The sequence below is a fragment of the Pituophis catenifer genome, unplaced genomic scaffold, assembly GCF_029215685.1.
Source record: "Pituophis catenifer annectens isolate HBS135680 unplaced genomic scaffold, rPitCat1.0.hap2 SCAF_3, whole genome shotgun sequence".
Taxonomy (NCBI): domain Eukaryota; kingdom Metazoa; phylum Chordata; class Lepidosauria; order Squamata; family Colubridae; genus Pituophis; species Pituophis catenifer.
The window spans coordinates 162244482-162266379 of NW_027256883.1; the positions used below are offsets into that span (position 1 = coordinate 162244482).

The 21898-nt window shown below is 40.5% G+C and overlaps 1 protein-coding gene and 1 long non-coding RNA gene across 4 annotated transcripts in view; one reads left to right on the forward strand and one right to left on the reverse strand.

Moving 5' to 3' along the window:
• Window positions 1-21898, forward strand: part of LOC139315283 (uncharacterized) — a 45164-nt gene that overhangs the window by 1410 nt on the left and 21856 nt on the right. For both annotated transcript variants that reach the window (XR_011600253.1, XR_011600252.1), the window contains exon 2: window positions 18492-18647. This is a non-coding gene — a long non-coding RNA (uncharacterized lncRNA). The remainder of the gene's footprint in view (window positions 1-18491; window positions 18648-21898) is intronic.
• The window catches only part of AHCYL1 (adenosylhomocysteinase like 1), a 47742-nt gene continuing 28866 nt past the window's right edge, over window positions 3023-21898 (reverse strand). Inside the window, exons 7-17 of one of the 2 annotated variants that reach the window (XM_070941431.1) lie at window positions 21456-21562; window positions 20157-20273; window positions 19911-19974; window positions 18489-18577; window positions 14108-14178; window positions 13715-13809; window positions 13530-13628; window positions 12795-12863; window positions 6536-6614; window positions 5609-5729; window positions 3023-5253 (exon numbers count right to left, since the gene is read on the reverse strand). In XM_070941431.1, coding sequence (XP_070797532.1) covers window positions 5247-5253; window positions 5609-5729; window positions 6536-6614; window positions 12795-12863; window positions 13530-13628; window positions 13715-13809; window positions 14108-14178; window positions 18489-18577; window positions 19911-19974; window positions 20157-20273; window positions 21456-21562 — 918 coding nt within the window. In that variant the 3' untranslated portion in view covers window positions 3023-5246. Of the gene's footprint in view, window positions 5254-5604; window positions 5730-6535; window positions 6615-12794; window positions 12864-13529; window positions 13629-13714; window positions 13810-14107; window positions 14179-18488; window positions 18578-19910; window positions 19975-20156; window positions 20274-21455; window positions 21563-21898 lie in introns of those variants that run through there. The other variant, XM_070941432.1, reaches the window with a different exon arrangement.

The following is a 21898-nucleotide window of genomic DNA, read 5'->3' on the forward strand; positions in this document are numbered from 1 at the left end:
ATCTGTTTTGCTGGCAGCAAAAGGAGCATGTTTGAAATATAATTTGGGATAATATGGCTTATTTACCTCTTAAAACTTGTCTTTGCCTCCAGCTTTGTCAATAAACAGGTATGTGTTTTTATGGTCTCCGGTTCAAATGTACGCTGGAAAAATTCTTTTACAAAATGTATAAAGTGCTGGGGGGGAGGGGAGGCATGTGTCTAATTGGCTCTTCTGTTTTACAGGCTGCTACAATATGACTACATCCTGGCTACTGTTTCTTTTTGATAGTTTAAGTTGTTTTCCAATCTGGGCAAATTCCAGATGTATTAATTTAAACTCCCAGAATTCTTTGCAATAGCATGCTGATTGGATAATTCTGGGAGTTAAAAGTTTTACACATCTGGAAATTGCTTACAGAAACACTGTTCGATGTGAACATATTACCAGCATTGCTATAATAGTATATGTGTAGCATCAGACAGATGTGGTAAATGAAAACACCAGAGGCTGAATAAAGTCAGTGTGCTAAAGGAATATTTTGAGAAATAGGACTGCAATCAACTGAGATTTCTTTATACTATGGTTACACAATTACTGCAATTTAGGGAAAACGTTTTTGCTTCCTAATTTTTATGATGTTCACACACAGTGGAATATGCAGTTGAATACAAGTTACTTCTGTTTGCCTTCAGATCATGCTTTCTTGTACAGGAGAAACCAACATTCCAAAACATCCACATGTTAAATATGCATTACATTGGCTTGTGGAGTAGGAACAACATTTATAACATTATACTGAATTTTGAAGCAGTAGAAAGAGTATAATTACTAGTATTTGTAATGTGGATTCAGCCACAGATAGTAGAGAGAGAGCATGTTCGTGATATAAAGCAAAATCCTCAGTTTGACTTGATACTGCCAAATCAAGTCCACATTTTATCATAGACAAGCTATTGCTACACTGGCCAGATTCATCCTTGGTTTTATGGCTGCAGTTTTTAAAATTCCCAGTATCAAGTCCTAAGTTCTGGTTACTTCTGAGTGCTTCTATTCACGCTTCTTTTTAGATTCCCAAGTCATTTCTATTTCTAATTGTTCTGTACCTCATTTCTTTTTTCTTATCAAAGGATCTCCAAAATATTCATTTATAATTTTTGACCTCCATATTCTTTTAGGGTTTCATATACTTCTTTAGTCTTGCAAAAAATTTAAAAAATCTAACACTTAACTCTCAAATGCAAAGATCTTCTAGATTTAACTTATCAAATTTCTGTACCACCAATCACTCTTGCATGCCTCTGAAGGCTTTTACAGGCCTTTACAGTTTAGAACCCAAAAGCCTATTATTAACTTTTCTGGGCCCTAAAATCATCAGAGACCGGGTGAAAGAACCACTTTAAGAGTCGACCTATAGTAACAGAATGTTTGCTTCAGATGAATTTATATGAGACATTTTACATTTCCCAGAACTTTCGAATCTTGTTGCATCCTCTAAAATCTGTTAGCCCGCATTTTCATTCCCTGTTCATTGATTAAGATGCAGATTTTTATGCTGCATCACATTTTCTGTATTTCTATAGTTTTTATCAGATAAACTATGTTAACAAATTTTAGAATAGATTTCTTATTCCAGAGTTGAAAAGCTAGAGTGGGAAATTGAGAAAAAAAAAAAAAAACCCACCACAGAACTTCAGAAGTTAGCAGTGGGAACCACCTCTATACTGGTGCCAAGAAAACTGCATGACTTTTTCCATGACATCACCAAGAGCCAAGTTCAACTTAAGGACATTTCATTTTTATTTCTGCTCAGCCAGGTGGCAGCATCTAGCTAACCCAACTGATCTAGAAGATCTAAGCAGGTGAATACTTGGTTAGTATTGGATGGGAAGCCAGGATGAAATCTAAGGTTGGTAGGGTAAACAGAAGGTAAAATCTTAGGCCATGGCAAACTGCTTCACTGATATAGCTGTTAAGTCACCAGCTCAATTGAAAGACCACTTTAAAAAAAACCATTAATACAACAAACCTGGACTTTTCAATAATATCTCAATCTGTACATAGATGATATGGCAAACCTACCATTTTATCTGAAAAAGCATGAGCAGAGGATGATTCAAAACAGTTTTAGGTTAAGCATGAATTTATATTCTTTGTTTTGAACAGCATATTTTTATAGAAGTGAATATTCAACCAGTTTCCAATCTATAAATCTTATCTTCGCTGAACTTCAATAATTTTCATTAAGTTATTGGATTAAGTTATATACTATATAATAAGACTACTAGCAATAACAGAAAAGAACCATGTGGATGAATGAGAATTAGCTTAGATCTACTGCAAATGTTTTCTAGAAAGATTTAAACACTGATATTTTCCCTTGATGTTTTGTAGTTTCCAAGGATAGCATAACACAAGTTATTTCTTCCTCACAAAACTTGCTACGGTAGGAAAGGATAGGTATGCTTCAAGGCAGAAAAATATAGTACAGGTAGTCCTCGACTTATATTCACAATAGAACCCAAAATTTATGTTGCTAAGTGAAACATTTGTTAAATGAGTTTTGCCCCATTTTACGACCATTCTTGCCACATGGCAAGAATGGTCGTAAAATGGGGCAAAACTCATTTAACAAATGTGAATCATAGCGGTTGTTAAGTTAATAACATGGTAATTAAGTGAATCTGGCATCCCCATTGACTCTGCTTGCCAGAAGGTTGTATGAGGTGATCACATGACCCGGGGACACTGCAACTGTTATAAATATGAGTCAGTTGCCAAAATTCTGAATTTTAATCACATGACCAAGGGGATGCTGCAATGTCTTAAGTGTGAAAAACAGTCATAATTCACTTTTTTCAGTGCCATTGTAACTTTGAACAATCACTAAATGAACTGTTGTAAGTTGAGGACTACCTGTATATCTTCCTCAATCCATATTTATTTTACTCTGTTCAAGAGAATGAATAGGTTACCAGTTATAAAGAGGTAAAATATAATATGGCATTACTTAAGCAGAAGAAAAGAATACTGAGGTCAGAGATAGCTTTCTAATCATTTATTCAGACTTTGCGTAATGATTATTGCTCATTTGCAAGGATTATTAATATTGCATTCATTAAAAATCATTCATATACAAAATAAACCTATCCCCATCTGGACTAATGCTATAACATGCTCCTCTGATTGAACTGAGGTGTTGCTAGGTATGAGAATTTATTTCATGGCTTATACAGAGATGGAGCCCTTAGCTAAGATATTTATTGACATTGCAACATAGAGGCAGAGAAATGGAATGAAAAAGCCCTCCTAACTTCTGGAAGCCTTTCTGGAATACACTCTGCTGGATTTACCTAATTCTGTTATAAGAAATCGTAAGAGTGCTGTGAAAAGTAAAAAATAAATTCAAGATATCATCCCAATGAAATATTTGGGGAAAAAAGTATGTTTGTTTAAGCTGGGATTATCATACGATCAAGAAAACAATAATTTGGCCTGGCCATACTTAAAGTCAGATTCTGAAACTGAGGGAATATGAACATCTCGAGGCAGAGTTTAGTAGAAGCTCTTCTACTAAAAGTCAATGTCCTGCATCATTCTGCAAGACTAGTAGATGTCACTATGCTACTGCCAAAAAGAAATACTTATTTGGATACTTATTGAGAGAGCCATTTAGAAACAGAGAGCAAGCATGATGGATGTGCAAATGTTTGGGGTCTCAGTGTCCTCATCAAATTGTAAGTGCTTTACTCTCTTCAGTGAAGGACTAGCTACCAAAAAGTCTTTATCATACAATAGTGGGGCAAAATTTATGAAGGAGCTAATAATGACACATTCAATATTTACATCTAGTTTTCCACAAGGATTACATAAAAAGGCAGGAAAAAAAATCAAAATTGGTCATTATGTTCACAAAATCTCTGGCTCACTGATGCTATCTCTTGATACTTCAGCAGATCAGACCCCAACAATTGGCTTGACTTAATCTTTCACTTAACATTTGCTTTTCCTAATCCTGAAGCTCCTCTCCCCATCTCCTCCTCCATTTCATGGCACTATAATATGAAACCCGGGCTGTACTATAATCTCACAGGAGAGATACCAGTGCATCATATTAACTGGATAGAATATACTAATTACTAGGATAAAAAAATTAAAGCAGCAGAGCACTTGAAATAGTAGTGCCAATGGAAAGGGATCCACCTTCACTATTCATTTGGTACAAATGGAGCCTGAAGATGGAGGGAAGTGCCTTACACAATGAGTAACTCTCCCTAGGATCTTAAAATTTACCATAAATGATCATGCAAATGTTTCCTGTGCTATGTGAATGAAGGAATGGAGAACATGAGATGCCATCTCAGTTCAAGAGGGCCGATCTGGTTGTTGGTGGTCCCAAAATTCTGCTAAGTATTAACTAAAATAGTCTTGCTAGTTTATCAAACCAGAAGCAAATTATTTTTTTAAAACCACAGCCTTTAAGAATATGATATGGGTACATCTTGGTTTAAACAGCAAAAATAAAATAAAATAATTGAAAATTCAAATGCTATAAAAATGGATAGCTATATCCATTTCAATTCAGTTTAGCACCCTAGCAACTTAAAAAGAGAAGTTAAAACTGCCTACATTTAGTATAACCAGGCATGCGGTTATACACTTGAAGTAGGAAAAAATATCTTAATTGATCATAAATAATAGGTGATATTGTCCTACTGAAATCAAGAGGACATTTTTCCACATAAAGAATGAAGATTAGGCATTTGTGGAATATACACCTATAACCCAACTGGCCACAAGGTGTCAAGTCTGTTCCCATGGAGGAGAAGGAACACTAATGTAGCAGCTAATAAATAGGGGCTCATTAAGGCAATTTAGAATTTGCAATTAATTTTCACACAGAAAAAATAGTACTCTTAATATTCTGCAGTTCTACCAGCTACAACTAAGGTGCTCTGAAATTTTTAAATTAAAAAACAAAATCACATGAAGAGAATGCCCCACATCACCAATGGAAATCCTCTCCCCAGTACCAGAGGAAGAGAATTAAAACCACATTACTTCTGTGGCGGTGTAGCAAGGAATCCCAAATTGTTTGCAGGATCAATACTGAGACAGGGAAATATTAAAAAGAACTGGACAGGATAATATAATCACATGAATAAAACAAAAGTCTTCCAAAGTGACACACAAAAAGTTATTTAAAAATATTTCTGCTAAAGCTCTTGTGTATATTATGTGGTCTGGTTCTTCAGCATTATGGTCCATTAGTACCTATAGCAAAGGACAAAAAAAAAAAAGACAAAGTTAATCAGAGTGCAAGACCAAGTACCCTTTGTGCATCAAATTTGTTGCCAAATGTAATCTTTCTTTGTTCAATGCAAAAAAAAAACAAAAACCAACAACCCATAGTTGGCACTGTAAACAAGCCAATTTGTTTTACATTTTATCTATGTTTAAATAAACATTTCAGCTTTTATAACCACATTATCAGGGTTAGGCTGGGAAAGATAAAAAAGCCAACAACAATAGCTTATCACTGAGAAATGATGACACTAGTCTATTTATTCTGTTGTAACAAAGGACAGCCATTAAGTCTCTTTCTCATTTTAACTCATGGAGATCTTACCTATAATAGTTTGGTTTGAAGGGCCCATTCTTATTGAGTCCCAAATATTTTGCTTGATCATCTGTTAGTTCTGTCAGATGAGCGTCAAATGATGGCAGATGCAAGCTGGCAACATATTCATCTAGGAAGGTCAAAAACAGATAGCTATTAGTTTAAGCTGTTTTTTTAAAAAATTGTTTATACTGCCACAAAGCTTTTAAGAAGCTGATCTGGAAAATAGTCCTCTCCATCATTGGTCTCTAGATGAGGCCATCTGCAAGGTCTAGCAGAGCCATTATTACAGATTGCATAAACACTGAGGCAGAAGGATAATACACTGAGTATTTTCTTGACTTTTGTTCCCTCATCATTCTAATATGGATCTTTTTATTTTTTTACATTTTGATTTTGAAATGGAAATGATTTAAGAGGTAAAAAGATCTTGATACTTCCCAGTCTAAACTCAATATTGAATTTAAAAAAATTCTAATTCTTATCTAAGATCTAAACTGAAGATGTTTCATTAATGTACTAATCAGCAACTTATTAGTGCCCCATGAAAACAATTATTTATGCAATTTCCTCAGATTTTATGCAATTTCCTTTTTTCAAATTTCTTATTTTGGTGATGGCAGCTCTTTTAAATACATATCCTACTATGACAGTTTTAATTCCATGCCAAGTTTATATTAAGTTCAGAATCTGGATAATAAAGTACAAATGCACTAAATAAAAAGTAATTAAATACTTTTGATTAAAATAACTATTTATAAAAACACTAGAATTAAAATGGCTTAAAGCTCAATGGTCTAATATTAAATGGGTAGGTAATACAAATCACAAGTATACCAAACAGATATGGCTTACATTTCAAGTCTCTTTCAATACAGAAGCTATTGTTCAATAATCAATGGATTATACTTAAGAAGTCACAGATTATTTGCTTACCCATCTTCTTAGGCAACAGATATACATCTTGTTTGTATCTTCCCTCAGGAGCATTGTAAAGCTCAATCAAAGCCAAAGCCTATTAAGATCAGAGAGATGCTGAAATTAACAATAACTGCAGAGTTTATATTGAGGCTCTGATATGGCCAGTGATAAAGACATTTATTTAGAAATATTAAATATACTTTAAATGCTGGATTGTGAGACTCCTAGCATTTATCGATAACTGAAGAAAGTGCTAAAGTACTATTATATATGTAGATCATCAGACAGATGGATTTTTTTTTTAATTTTAGACACAATACATTCTAAATGAAAGGGAAGTGATTAATATCTATATTTTGCCCAAAATGCACAAGCAGTGATTTGGGAAAAATGAGAACATGTTAAGTTAACTGTAATTATTTGAATTAAGATATGTAACTGAATCTATTTAACACAAAAAAGCTCTCCCTCTTAATATACTTTACTTTACTTTACTTTTATTAGACTTCTATACCGCCCTTCTCCCGAAGGACTCAGGGCGGTGTACAGCCATATTAAAACACATAAAATTTACAAAATTTAAAAACCATTAAATCAAATATACAAAAATTTGGCCCACAAATTAAAACTAACATACACCCATTAAAATTCATATTCATATTAGGCCAGCCCGGCTTGTTGAAACAAGAGGGTCTTCAGGGCGCGGCGAAAGGTGTGCAGGTCAGGGATCATACGCACATCTAGGGGCAGCTCATTCCAGAGGGCTGGTGCCCTCACAGAGAAGGCTCTCGCCCTGGGCGTCGCCAGTCGACATTGGCCGACGGCACCCTGAGGAGCCCCTCTCTGTGGGAGTGTATTGGCCGGTGGGAGGCTGTCGATGGCAGAAGGCGGTCTCGTATATATCCCGGTTCTAAGCCATGGAGCACTTTAAAGATGGTGACCAACACCTTGAATCGCACCCAGAAGACCACCGGGAGCCAGTGCAGCTCGTGCAGGAGAGGTGTCACGTGGGTACGATGAGTCGCCCCCATAATCACCCGCGTGGCCGCATTCTGGATCAGTTGGAACCTCCGAGTGCTCTTCAAGGGGAGCCCCATGTAGAGAGCGTTACAGTAGTCCAGACGGGATGGAACGAGGGCATGAGTGACCGTGTGCAGGGCATCCCGGTCCAGAAAGGGACGCAACTGGTATATCAGGTGAACCTGATAAAAAGCTCGCCTGGCCACGGCCGTCATATGATCTTCCAAAGACAGCTGTGCATCCAGGAGAACACCCAAGTTGCGAGCCCTCTCTGAGGGGACCAAGATCTCGCCCCCAATAGTCAGCGATGGAACCAGCTGAATATAATAATAATAATAATAATAATAATAATTTTATTTCTATACCGCCCTTCTCCCGAAGGACTCAGGGCGGTGTACAGCCTATTTAAAAACACAAACAAAACAATGATATAAAATTTAAAATAATTAAATAAATGGCTCAAATTTAAAACCCCAATAAATTTAAATACCCCAATTTAAAACTATTGTATTGATAGTCCGGCCTGGCGGAACAACAGGGTCTTCAAAGCGCAGCGAAACACCCGGAGGTCAGATATCTTACGAATTTCCGGGGGCAGTTCATTCCACAGGGCTGGGGCTCCCACAGAGAAGGCCCTCCCCCTGGGCGTCGCCAGCCGACATAACTTGGCTGACGGCACCCTGAGGAGACCCTCTCTGTGGGAACGAACTGGTCGGTGGGAGGCTATTGGTGGCAGAAGACGGTCTCGGAGGTACCCGGGTCCTATGCCATGGAGCGCTTTAAAGGTGGTAACCAACACCTTGAATCGCACCCGGAAGACCACCGGGAGCCAGTGCAGCTCGCGCAGGAGGGGTGTCACATGGGCATAACGGGTTGCGCCCATAACCACCCGCGCGGCCGCATTCTGGACCAGTTGGAGCTTCCGAGCGCTCTTCAAGGGGAGCCCCATGTAGAGAGCATTACAATAGTCCAACCGGGAAGTAACAAGGGCATGAGTGACCGTGCGCAGGGCGTCCCGATCCAGAAAGGGCTGCAACTGGCGAATCAGGCGAACCTGATAAAAGGCCCCCCTGGCCACGGCCGTCATATGCTCTTCTAAAGACAGCCGTGCATCCAGGAGGACACCCAGATTGCGAGCCCTCTCCGTGGGGGGTAAAGATTCACCCCCAATAGTCAGCGATGGCACCTGCTGACTATATCGGGGCGCCGGGAGCCACAGCCACTCGGTCTTGGAGGGGTTGAGTCTGAGCCTGTTCCTCCCCATCCAGGCCCGCACGGCCTCCAGGCAGCGGGACATCACATCAAGGGCATCGTTGGGGTGGTCTGGGGTGGAGATGTACAGCTGGGTATCGTCAGCGTACAGATGACACTTCACTCCAAAACCACGGATGATCTCACCCAGCGGCTTCACATAAATGTTGAACAGGAGGGGCGAGAGGACCGACCCTTGCGGCACTCCCCATGCGAGACGCCTCGAGGTCGACCTCTGCCCCCCTGCCAACACGAACTGCGAGCGGTCGGAGAGGAAGGAGGAGAACCACCGCAAAACGGTGCCCCCTATTCCTAACCCCCTCAACCGCTGCAGCATGATACCATGGTCGATGGTATCAAAAGCCGCTGAGAGATCTAATAGGACTAGGACAGAGGAGCAACCCCTGTCCCGAGCCCTCCAGAGATCATCCACCAACGCGACCAATGCCGTTTCTGTGCTGTACCCCTGCCTGAAGCCCGACTGGTACGGGTCTAGATAGATAGCTTCATCCAGGTGCCGGGGAAGTTGTCGTGCCACCACGCTCTCAACAACCTTCGCCACAAAACGAAGGTTGGAGACTGGACGATAGTTGGCTAATTCAGCCGGGTCCAGGGAAGGCTTCTTGAGGAGGGGCCTCACTACCGCCTCTTTCAAGGCAGCAGGAAAGGCACCCTCACCCAAAGAAGCACCTATAATCCCCTGGAGCCAGCCTCGTGTAACCTCCCGGGAGGCCAGTACCAACCAGGAGGGACACGGGTCCAATAAACACGTGGCGGCACTAATCTTACCCAGAACCCTGTCCACATCCTCGGGAGTCACAGGATCAAACTCCTCCCAGATAACATTCTCAAGGCCTGCCCCGGTCTCCTCCCGTGGACTCATCCAATCGGAGTCCAAGCCATCCCGAATCCGAGCGACTTTATCGTGCAGGAATTGCACAAAATCCTCAGCACGACCCTGCAAGGGATCTTCCCGCACTCCCCCCCGAAGAAGGGAGTGGGTCACCCTAAACAGGGCGGCTGGGCGGTTCTCTGCAGATGCGATAAGAGCGGAAAAATGGTTAGATTTTGCCGCTTTTATCGCCACTAGGTAGGTCTTGATATAGGACCTCACCTGTGTCCGGTCGGAATCGGATTGACTAGTCCTCCAAATGCTCTCTAGGCGTCTTTTCCGACGCTTCATCTCTCTCAGCTCCTCAGAGAACCAAGGAGCTAATTGAGATCGGCATCGGGTCAGAGGCCGCAAAGGCACGACGCGATCCAAAGCTCCGGCGGCCGCCCTTTCCCAGGCGGCCACCAGCTCTTCAGTCGAGTCGTGTGTTAGAGTCTCAGGAAACGGCCCAAGCTCCGTCAGGAACCTTTCGGGATCCATCAGGCGCCTGGGACGGAACCATCTGGTCGGTTCCGTCTCCCTGCGGTGGGGGGAGGCGGTAGGAAAGTCTAGTTGAAGGAGTGAATGATCTGTCCATGACAAGGGTTTAATATCTAGTTCCCCTCTACCAAGATCATTCAACCACTGACCAGAGATAAAAATCAGGTCCAGAGTGTGTCCCCCTATGTGAGTGGGGCCTTGAACTAACTGGGTCAGGTCCAAGGCCGTCATGGAAGCCATGAACTCCCGAGCCACCTCTGACGCCTCACCTGCGGATGGGAGGTTGAAATCCCCCATGACAATAAGTCTGGGGGTATCGACCGCCACCCCGGCAATGACGTCGAGTAGCTCGGGCAGGGTCGCTGCCACGTGGCAGGGAGCCAGGTACGTAGTCAGCAAACCCATCTGCACCGCACGGCCCCACTTCACACAAAGGGACTCACATCCGGCTATCTGAGGAACAGTGGTCTCCCTCGGACAAAGACTCTCCCTAATGATCACCGCCACTCCCCCACCCCTCCCCTGGGCCCTTGGCTGATGAAATGCACGGAAACCTGGCGGGCACATCTCTACGAGGGGGACCCCCCCCTCTTGGCCCAACCAGGTCTCCGTAATACCTGCCAGGTCTGCACCCCCCTCCGAAATAAGATCACAGATGAGGGGGGCCTTATTAACCACCGACCTGGCATTACATAACATCAGCCGCAGACCCTGGGCCTGAGGCTCTACACAACCCAGGACACGAGTCACGCATTGGGGGCCGGAGTGCGCAATCGCTCGGAGACAGCGCGTGCGCACCCCCGACACTTGATATGACCCCCTGCGCCCGTCGTACCTGCCCCTCCCACTCATGATTTCAATTACACAGCCCTTTCTATCGTCCCCCTGCCCCCCAGTTACATTTCCTGTCACGACCCCTCTGCTGCAGCTAATCAACCCCTCATCCCGCACAGTCGCTATCTGGACCCCCCCAGGTCCACTTTTACAACTCCCACCCATCCTCCCGGGTCCCCTTAAAATTTTCCTTAAAAATTTAGCTAAAAAACCCCTCAGCCCCCTCTTTGCTGCATGCCATCTCTCGGGGTCCCAAAGCCCGTCATCAAGATAGGCCCTCGATAACGTGGAGGGCCAGGCCTGTGAGAGGGGGGAGTCTCGCAGCGCAAGAAGGTCGGTTTTTTGGAACATCAACCGAGCCAAAGATGGGAAAAGAAAAGCCAGTCCGGGAATCTATCATAGTCCAAGGGATAACTGAGCATAAAGGTCACAAAATATCCATTTATAGGGCTGGACTCCACTGTCCTCTCACGACAGGGAGAGGGTCCAATGTTCTTTTTCTCCAACAGAGGTTAATGGCCAACCATCCTCTCACGATGGCCGGTCCCGTTACAAAGTTGACGGGAGCAGTGTTCTATCCTCTCCGTTGGGATGTGGAAAATCCCTCAGCTCTCTCAAATGGTGCACAGTCTCTCCAACCAGCGAGGGTATGAGTGGAGCATAATAAAGGTCCAAAGTGTCCAAAGTGTAGATGTTAATAACGATGGTAATAATAAAGATATTAATAAGATGATAATAGACCCACGGGCACAAGATCTTCCTTAAGGTGAGAGTAGGAGTAGCAAGACAGGAAAGCCCAATCCAGGGGTGGTTGACCATTAAGGTCAACACCCACCCTTACCTGGGGGGAAAGGGGGGGGGAGGAGAGGCCACCCGAGGCGACCAAGCAACCAAACCATGGTCAGCCTCCTGTCTCTCCAGCCCAATTTCCACAACCCCCCAGTCACAGCTTAGTTCTAAAAACACCCCATCACAGTAATCACAGTCATCACAGTAATCACAGATGGTAGTCTTAGGGGTGAGGCTGTTAGCTTCTCCTCCATCAACCTGCTGCCAGGCTGTTTCTCTGGCCGGCCGGTCCATGTCAGCCACTGCCACCGCCGCCGTCGCCGCCGTCGTCGCCAGCTCGCAACCAAGCACCCCAAGCACCCCAAGCTCCCAAGGTGCACCGGGGCCCCCGAAAACGCCGGAAAAGGGCGCCCCAGGGATCCAGAGGGCTATAGGGAGCGAGGGGGAGGCACTTCCAAGCCGCCGCCGCACGAACGCCGCCCGCCGCCGGATGCCTTGGCCTCCGCTTCCCCCCGACACCGGAAACAGCTGCCGCGGCCAGGCCCATCGCCCCATCTCTCGCGGTGTCGTCCAGCCCTGCCCAGACGTTCCGGAGGGCGAAAAAGCCCTCAACAGGCAGGGCGGATGCTCCCCTCACTGGGACTGGAGCCGGAGATGGACAGGAAGGCTCCTGAAGACCCTGGCGACCGGCAACTCTCCCATCCCCGAAACGGAGCTCACTTGGTCGCCGCCATCTTGGAGCATGCGCCGGAAAAGGGCGCCCCAGGGATCAAGTATATACAAATCAAGTATGTTTTCAAAGGCATAAGTACCAAAACAATGCACAATTAACTGCCTTTAAAGAAGACAATTCGGGGAATGGAATGGAATGATGGTTTCATATGTAGGCTAATACTACAGATAATCTATATTATGTATAGATTTCTTCTATTTTCTTTCTTCACAATCAATACATTGCAAATGCAGACTAAGGCAAAGTGTCTAAGTTAAGTATTGGCAACTGAATACCTGAGTGGTAGCCGTAATGGACAGGACAAAAGTAGGAACAGTTGAACAGCTTAGATTGAGAAGTCGCCCCTATGTTAAAAACAAAAACAAGACTCTGAAATAATTGTAAGTGGTCAACATGGATTAGAGCCATTAAAACTGAGGACAATATTTTAGTTTCAATTTACTTTACCAAATACCGTGTTTCCCCGAAAATAAGACCCTGTCTTATATTTTTTTGAACCCTGAAATAAGCGCTTGGCCCTATTGCCATGCCCTCAAAAGCACAATTGGGCTTATTATCAGGAGATGTCTTATTTTGGGGGAAACAGGGTACCTACTGACAAGAAATGTAGAGTTGATCTGAAATTATTAAATAATATCTTAAATCTTTTAAATCCGGAAAAACTGAGATAGTCTATATAGTTTGGATGTAAGGAAATTAACTCATCATTGGGAAAATAATCAATTTCAGATGTGAAGATTAACTGAACCCAAAAGAGACCACATAATCTAGAAATAAGGCTCACATCCACATCGATCTTGTTGGCTTTACATTTCTGCATAATTGAAATACCCTGAATTGTACAGAAAAAACTTTCTGTACATGCTTTTTGTTTCAGTTCCATAATTGTTTGCCAGAATAATTTATTCTTATTTGTAATCATTTATAGCTAGATACACCACCATGCTATTTTTCATTATCTTGGATCTTGAGAAATAGTTTAAGACATACCTGAATCTTTCTACACATACCTCAGCTAGTAGAACAACTCTTTTGCCATCAGGCCAGATTACATGATCCACCTGAGAACGTACCCGCTCCCATGTAAGTTCTGGGGTACGAAGACTAGCCTAAGAAAGGAAACATTCAGAGAGGTTTAACTACAAGATTTCATTGGGAGAAGAGAAAAGAGAAACCAAGGATAATAAATACTTACCACATCAATTTCAGTGTTGGAATGTCCCATGTTACATACAATGCAACTATTCTTCATTCGATCCAAATGTTCTCTAGTCACCACATTCTTATTCCCTACATTGAAAAAAGGCATCTATAGCAAGCTGATGATTTACTTTAGCTATCCTATTTTTCCTTGCCTGTCCCTACATTTTTAATTCCAAATTTTACATATAGAACAAAACAGCAAGTTACATAACTAATATTTCCCAACATTTTGAAGATTCATACATTATTTTAATGCTGAACTTTGAGTAGGGGAATCTAATCTTTAACCATCCAAAAATAGAAAAACAATTTTAAAATTTCACTGCTGGGGAAATAACATTAATTTAAAATAGGAACAGTACTTGTCTTTCTCAGAATGCTTTACCTGTGCAGGTTATGACTACATCCATCTGACGAATTACTTCATTGAGTTTCACTACCCGAAATCCATCCATGCTACCACACAGAAATGAAAGAATAAAGGAACACTGATCACAACACTGTAAAACAATAGGATGAACAATTTGTCCATCTAATCAACTTCTCAAAATGGAATAAATTAAAAACTCATTGTCAATATTGCACCATAACTGAATATATCTATTCTTAAATTGTTATTTAGATGATGGTCTTGTTCAATAACTTATTTCATAAATAAATTGATACAAAGGTATTTTTAAAGAGATCAATAAAAATAATTTTACTGTTACCGAAATGTAAAGGAATTTTTCATATACATTTGTAAGTTAGATACAGTACCTGAATTAATAAAATTAGGTCTGTTCTTACTAATACTGTCAAAGAATCCAAACCATTTTGTTTTGCTATGTTTTAAAGAGCAAAAGACGAGAAATATTCTATGAAGTACACAGATTCCCACATGCCCAATGGTGAATTACTACACTTCCAATTCTCAACAACCAAGTACCATTTTCACAATTTGGTTATTCATTTCATAGATTTCATTGTCTGAAACAGCAGCAATAGAATAAATAAACCAAAGTAGCCCACAACAGCTAGTATCAGGTTAAGACTGATATTACTTGATTGCTTTTGTGTACACTAGATATACAATACTGAAACTTTGTTCACATAAAACAGTATTTTGCCAGCTATGAAAAAGCGAATAAGAATAAGAATAATTTTATTTCTATACTGCCCTTCTCCCGAAGGACTCAGGGCAGTGTACAGCCTATTAAAAGCACAAGACAAACATCAATTAAAATAATTTAAAATTATTAAATAATTCGGCTCAATTTAAAACCCCAGAAATTTAAAACACCCAATTTAAAATTATGTTGATAGCCCGACCTGACGGAACAACAGGGTCTTGAGTGCACAGCAAAATACCCGGACGTCAGAGATCTTACGCACTTCCGGGGGCAGTTCATTCCACAGGGCTGGGGCTCCCACAGAGAAGGCCCTCCCCCTGGGTGTCGCCAGCCGACATAACTTGGCCGATGGCACCCTGAGGAGACCCTCTCTGTGGGAGCGAACTGGCCAGTGGGAGGCTATTGGTGGCAGAAGTCGGTCTCGAAGGTACCCAGGTCCTATGCCATGGAGCGCTTTAAAGGTGGTGACCAACACCTTGAATCGCACCCAGAAGACCACTGGGAGCCAGTGCAGCTCGCGCAGGAGGGATGTCATGTGGGCACAATGAGTTGCGCCCATAAAAATAAAGTGCATGACACTCTTAAAAGAGTAATATATAAGTCAGAGGTTCAATACTCAGCATGATCTGAGTCTTTCTAGAATTCAAATTCCATTCCATTCCATTCTATTAAAAAATAACTGCAGAAAAGTTAAATAACCACACCTGTTAAATAGTTATTGTAGCACAAAGTACCTTTCTGGTAATGAAGATGAATCCAACAGAAAGGATCCCCACTTCCAATAGCTAGAAAGTAGGACCTAAGACTTCTTCCTATCCTATGGATCAGCGGTTCTCAACCTGGGGGTCGCAACCCCTTTGGGGGTCGAACGGCCATTTCACAGGGGTCGCCAAAGCCCCCACATGCTTTCACTCACCCTCACTCTCTGCTCTGTTGGATCGCCAGCCGTTCATTTACCCCGCCCACTCCCAATCTATTGCTGCCTCCTGAGTCCCAGCTGATGGCTAGAGGAAAAAAAACTGTTTAAATTCTTGCCGCGGGGCTTCAAAGGGCCGCCCTATAGTCAGTGGTGGGATTCTGCCGGTTCTAGGGGGTTCAGCCGAACCATTTGTTAAATTGCTGGCTTGCCCCGCCCCTCCGCACCACTATTTATTGCCAATAAATAGTGGTGGGCGAGGGGCGGGTGAGCCAGCAATTTAACAAACAGTTCGGTGTTTTTTTGTAATTTTATTGGCCCACGGAGCTTCAGCATAGGCTAATTAGCCCTTGATTAGATCGGCTCCCAACTCTCAGCTGATTTGCTCTCAGCTGTTTTGCTCTGCTGCTTGCTCTGCTGGAGCAGATTTTTTTTCCCCTAGCTATGCTGAAAAACGAAACTGAATGTAAAGCAGGCTGTTGGCTTTGCTGTTGCTGCAACCTTGGAAAATTAGGCAGGCAGATTTCTTTTCTTTTTCCTCACCAAAAAAGGTAGGTGCAAACAATGGGAAATTTAGGGCAAAAGAGGAGAGTTCAAGATTTTAAAAGACAAAAGAAAAAAAGCTCTATTTAACTAGGGAATTGTAATAATTGAGATACTATTAATTGTATATTGTGTTGAAAGCAGAAATGGTTAAGTTGTGGTTTGGAGGAATATAGGGGGGAAATTATTTGGTTTATTATTATTGGTAAATATAATTAATTGATTTGTAAGAAATTGGATTGCATGGAAATAATTGGAATATTCATGTTCATATTGATTAATATACAAAAAAGGTAGTAAGAATGCTGCACGGGCATAAATGTGAGGATGGTCATAAGTGTGAGGACCAGTCAAAAGTGCGAGGACCTGTCAGAAATCACTTTTTTCAACCCTCTGGGTAGTCCCTATACACATAGCCATGGCCACCCGGTCACATGACCAGCTAGCCACGCCCACCCAGTCACATGACCTCCAAGCCACACCCACAAAATAAGCCACGCCCACAGAACCGGTAGTAAAAAAATTTAGAACCCACCCCTGGTTGGGGGTCACCACAACATGAGGAACTGTATTAAAGGATCGCGGCATTAGGAAGGTTGAGAACCACTGCTATGGATGAAACCCCTTCCCTTCAGTTATATGCATTGACTTCAAATGAGTACTTTTCCCCTTCTATTTCATCAACTATTTCATAGTAACAACTCGTCACTGGCAGAGAATACATGGGAAACAAGAACAATGTAAAACTATTAACCAAAGCACAGGAGTACAATGTGTATTTTGAACCTGGATATTTGGATTTTCTCTAACTTTATTCACCTCCAGTACAGTGGGACTGTTGAGTCCATCTTTTTTTGATAGCTAGAAAAGTATTTCATGATAAAGTCTAACTAGTTTTCTTAGTTACCAAAGATGAAGCTGACGGGAAAGAACAAGTTACCATGTACTATCTTCAGCATAAGTCGTCATAATTGTTATAACCTTTTTTGTAACACTGGGTATCTCAAAGCTGCATCTGTTCAGATAGACTTATTTATTTTATAATGTATAAGAAAGGTGGTTAATTGATCATAGACTGCCTGTCTACAAAATGTCTAGTACTGTTGCTAAAGCTGTTGATGTAACTGCCTCTTTATTAAATCAACTGTGATGCTGGAAGGGGCCTTCTACTTCTGGCTGGCTGGTTATGGTAAAACAGTACATCTTCTAACTGATCTGCAAATAGTGGATCATATACTGTGGATCATGTTCCTCTTCTTTGATCTCATTTGAAGGAGACAAATGACCAGCCCTTCACACTCTTGAGTTATTTATAAAAATAATAAAGGCAAGATAAAAAAATCTTAACATAAAAATTTTAAAAAAACCTCTAAAGTATACCTAATATGGATTCTTAAAAGTCTTGCATATGCCATATCCATTATTGGGGGTGGGGGATGGGGAAGAAAGAATGTAGGTAAAAATAGAGTTGACCTTGGTTATAAAGCAGGAATCTGGTTGTACCACCAATTTCTTGCTGGTAGATTGGTTGCTGGTGCTATCATTTGCCTTTGCTTTGTTTTGCATCAGGAAGCTCTCACTTTTTAGCTTGGCTCAGCTTTTCTGGGCTAGCTTTGAAGCACTACTTTTTCTCTATGTTTTAAACTTCGGCTGCCAAATAGCATCTTATCTGTTGCCTATTATTGCCCCACTCATCAGCTTGAAGATGGCTGGTCAGAATGGCTTTGTGGGGCAGGAAGAACTTTTATGAGCTCCCTTCTATTTAGAAGAGATAGATTTAATCCTTTCCTTAGGATCCATCTACAGTGATGAAGAATTTTATTACATTTATAAAAGTTAATGGGCTGCATGTAATTTTACTCCTTTGTTTACAGGACGGAAAAGCCACAATTCAGTCCTAAGTTGTAGCCGTGCTCTTGTTCCAAATGGTGGCCAAGGCCTCCATCAAACTGTGCACCAGATCTTCAGGAACAATCTTAATCACGAAGCCCTTAAAAAATTAATACGGGAGTGCATATCTACTGAAGATTGTACTTCCTTACAAAGATAGCTTTGATTTTAAGTTCTAGTTAGAAGAACTTTTAATAATCGGTTTCATTTCAACCTTCCGAAGTAGTCACCAGAAGACCAACCAAAAATAATAAAGACAGCTGAATGATGTCAGGGAATAATGCTTGTAACAGTTCATCTCTTACCAGGCTTGAAGTGCACAGATGGGATCAATCTCTGTGATATGAACAATTGCTCCCAGAGCCTTCAGAGCTGCACAGCATCCCTTTCCAACCTGCGATACCCAAAAAGAAACACAAAATCAGAAGCTGGAAAACAATGTCTTGTCTACCTCAAAAGCAACGGTAGGTAATTATGAAACTGGTTTGAAATTTCTACACTAAAATTCAAATGTATATAATTGGTGTATTGATTAATGAACATTGATGGACTGGCTGCAAAAATACTCGGGTAACTTGTAGCCTCCCCCTTAATAGTCGTCTTCCTGTTGATATAGCATGAAGATGTTACTTCTATTCATTCCTTTACTCATAGCTGCAGTATTACTATGGTATTTACAGGACTGGCTCATTGCATAAAATTATATGATTGATGCAATTAAAAATGGAATTGATAATGTTTGCATTTGATTCCAAATATATGACATTTTTTTTAGAAAAAGTATTGTTTATTTTAATTGGATTAGGCACTCGTAAATACCTGGGAAAGAGAAACAAAATGAAGAACCTAGAAGCTCAGCCCTTTATATTCTTGTCTTACAAACCATAAATATCTTGGATATCACCATACTTATCAGTTAAAAAAAAGTTTCCCCATCAACAACTTTGAAAAAAAATTAAAATATTTAAGTTAGATTTATTTTCTGAGTTGGGAAATGTAATACTACAATAGAGAGAGGAAACAGGAGAGAAAAGGAGTATTTAAAATAAAATGTGGCCAAGAAGTTATCACTTCCTCTGCTCAGTTTATTACTAAGGCCTAGTTCATGACAATTATCAGTTTAATCACATAATGAAGACTCACAACTTTGAGGTAAAATACATGCCAATTTTTGCTGTATAAGAAAAAATAAGGGAAGGAAGGGAAGGGACAGAATGGGATGGGAAAGGAACTGAACCATTTTAATATTGATTTTGAACAGCTGGAAAGTATTCCAGATTCTTCTTCTTGTTAAGTATTTTGCATAAGCAATCACTTGCACTACTGCCATGAATTATTATATAGGTTGCTGTTGTAAAATTTTAAAAACGTTCAGAATTCCACATTGCCATTTATATAGTACCATGCTGAAATAGTACATTCCATTCACATGTTAAAGATTATCCTGAATATAACTGATGTATTTTACATACATTATTAATAGTAGTGATGTAAAAATAGTCACTAATAGCAGCTTGCAATTACTCTGAGTACCTTACAATTACATACACCATTTTCTGTTACAACACAATTGCTTGCTAATTGTGCTTCTATTAAGCAAGTATTATTAGTAAAAGGCAGATAATGAATACAACAAATAATGAAGGCTGTACAAAGCTAGCTATTTGCTTGTACTCATGAGAGTTCATAAAAGGACATTAGGATCATGGATTGCTTCTAATACTCACCTCACCATAACCACACACTACTACTTGTTTTCCTCCAAACATAACATCCGTTGTCCTCTTTAGACTACAGAAAAGAAAGCAACCCATTGTGAAAACACTATTCTCTTAGATTGCTCAATAAAGTAAAATTCACAGTCACTGTGTATCACAGCAGTGTATTGATTTAAACTTCTGGCAGAAAACTGAACATAAAGTTATGACACAAAACTTGAATGTTCAATTTTTTTCCCCCCAGTCCAAACTCACCCATCCAAGATGGACTCTCTGCAACAGTACAAGTTATCAAATTTCTGTTTGGTGACAGAATCATTTACATTCATGGCAGGAACACAGAGTTTTCCAGCTTTTGATAATTGGTACAATCTGAAAAAAGAAGGGGAGGATGGAATATTTCCAAATTAAAGTAAGATGACCATATCTTGGCTGCAAATGTTTGGATAACCCCTAGTCAGTAGCAAACAGTTACATTTTTCTACATTGTTCTGCTGCCATCTAGAGGTCATTTTAATTTCTGCAGCTCAGATATGGGCGCCCTAATTAAAAATCAGATAAGAAACCTAATGATCAGAAAGAGACATTGTTACAGTTTTTGGTTAGAAGCAAAGCTCAAGAATTTTAAATAGCAATAGATATGGGACTCTATAACAAATTATCTTTTGAATATGCACAGTGTTCTAATTATTAAAATATCAGAATAGGGAAGAATTATGAAATCTTCAAGATTTATTTAGTCCAATATAATTAAAGCTTTAATGAACATAGTGATATGTGTAATAGTGATAGTAATAGCAAATATCTAAGGAAAATCTTTGTTAATGCCAATTATATTGAGTTTATGAAAGAATAGCTGTATTACCTTAAGGGAAGCAAAAACAGCCATCACCCAAGGAAACATATTCTTTATCCATTAATTCAATTTTGAGTTACAGCTCAGTGATAACATAATTATTTAGTCTTTAGTATTTGTAGATACTGCTGTAGATATTCTTCCTTGGCTAAAGTCCAGTGTAGATGATACTGAACTAACTGACACTATTGTCAGATGTGGTATAAAACAATGTCTTATGCTTGTCAATTCATCCCTGAGTTACTACTGGAAACTTAGTACAGGTTGCATTTCCCACAGACATTTAAAACTAAAACTGTAAGAGAAAGAGAACAGGAGTAAAAAAGAATTAAATGTGAACATAGTAGAGTACCTCTAACCATTTCTTAAGTTAAGAGAATATTAAATTGAACATGTTAATTACTTCATCATAAGCCCAGAATGTGGTATAAGCAATTAAAAGGAAGAGCTGCTTCATTTTTATCTTAAAATAATATAAAGTTCCATGTATTATTAGGGAAATAAATAAGGAGCAAATGTGCATATTGACTTAACATTATTCTACCGTTCTTCCACTATAGCTTTATTTCACCTGTTTCTCACTCCTTTCATGAGCTATTATACTATAGGGTTTAGTGAATTTTGTGCTTACAAAATTAATAGGCCCCAACACAGCTAAAACTTCATATTTAAAGAACAGAGAAATTCTTCTTTGTTACCTGTGCACACCTGTCACACTCTCTTCCACAATGCCTCTGATCTTCTTAAATACATTGGGATATTTCTTATAAACCCAATGAGTCAGATCTCCACCATCATCCAAGATCTAGAAATATGGGAAATATAATTAATTCAGATATTCTATTATTGATTCATCTAACTGATTCATCTAATTGACATTGAACAGGTTCTCTTGAAATGATGCCTTTTATAAAATGTTCTCTAGAAATTCACCATTGTGCTGCAATAGCCTAAATCCAGAGAACCGGGCAATTAGTTTTGTACAAACAGGAATGACTAGATTTAAATATTCTGCATGTTAAATAATCACCATCTGAGATCACTGTATATTGTTCCCTGTGGGTTAAAGAAAAAAGCAATATTTCCACTCAGCGTGCCAAAATCTTGGGCATTTCTGAAATAGCATTTCGATCCTCTGGGA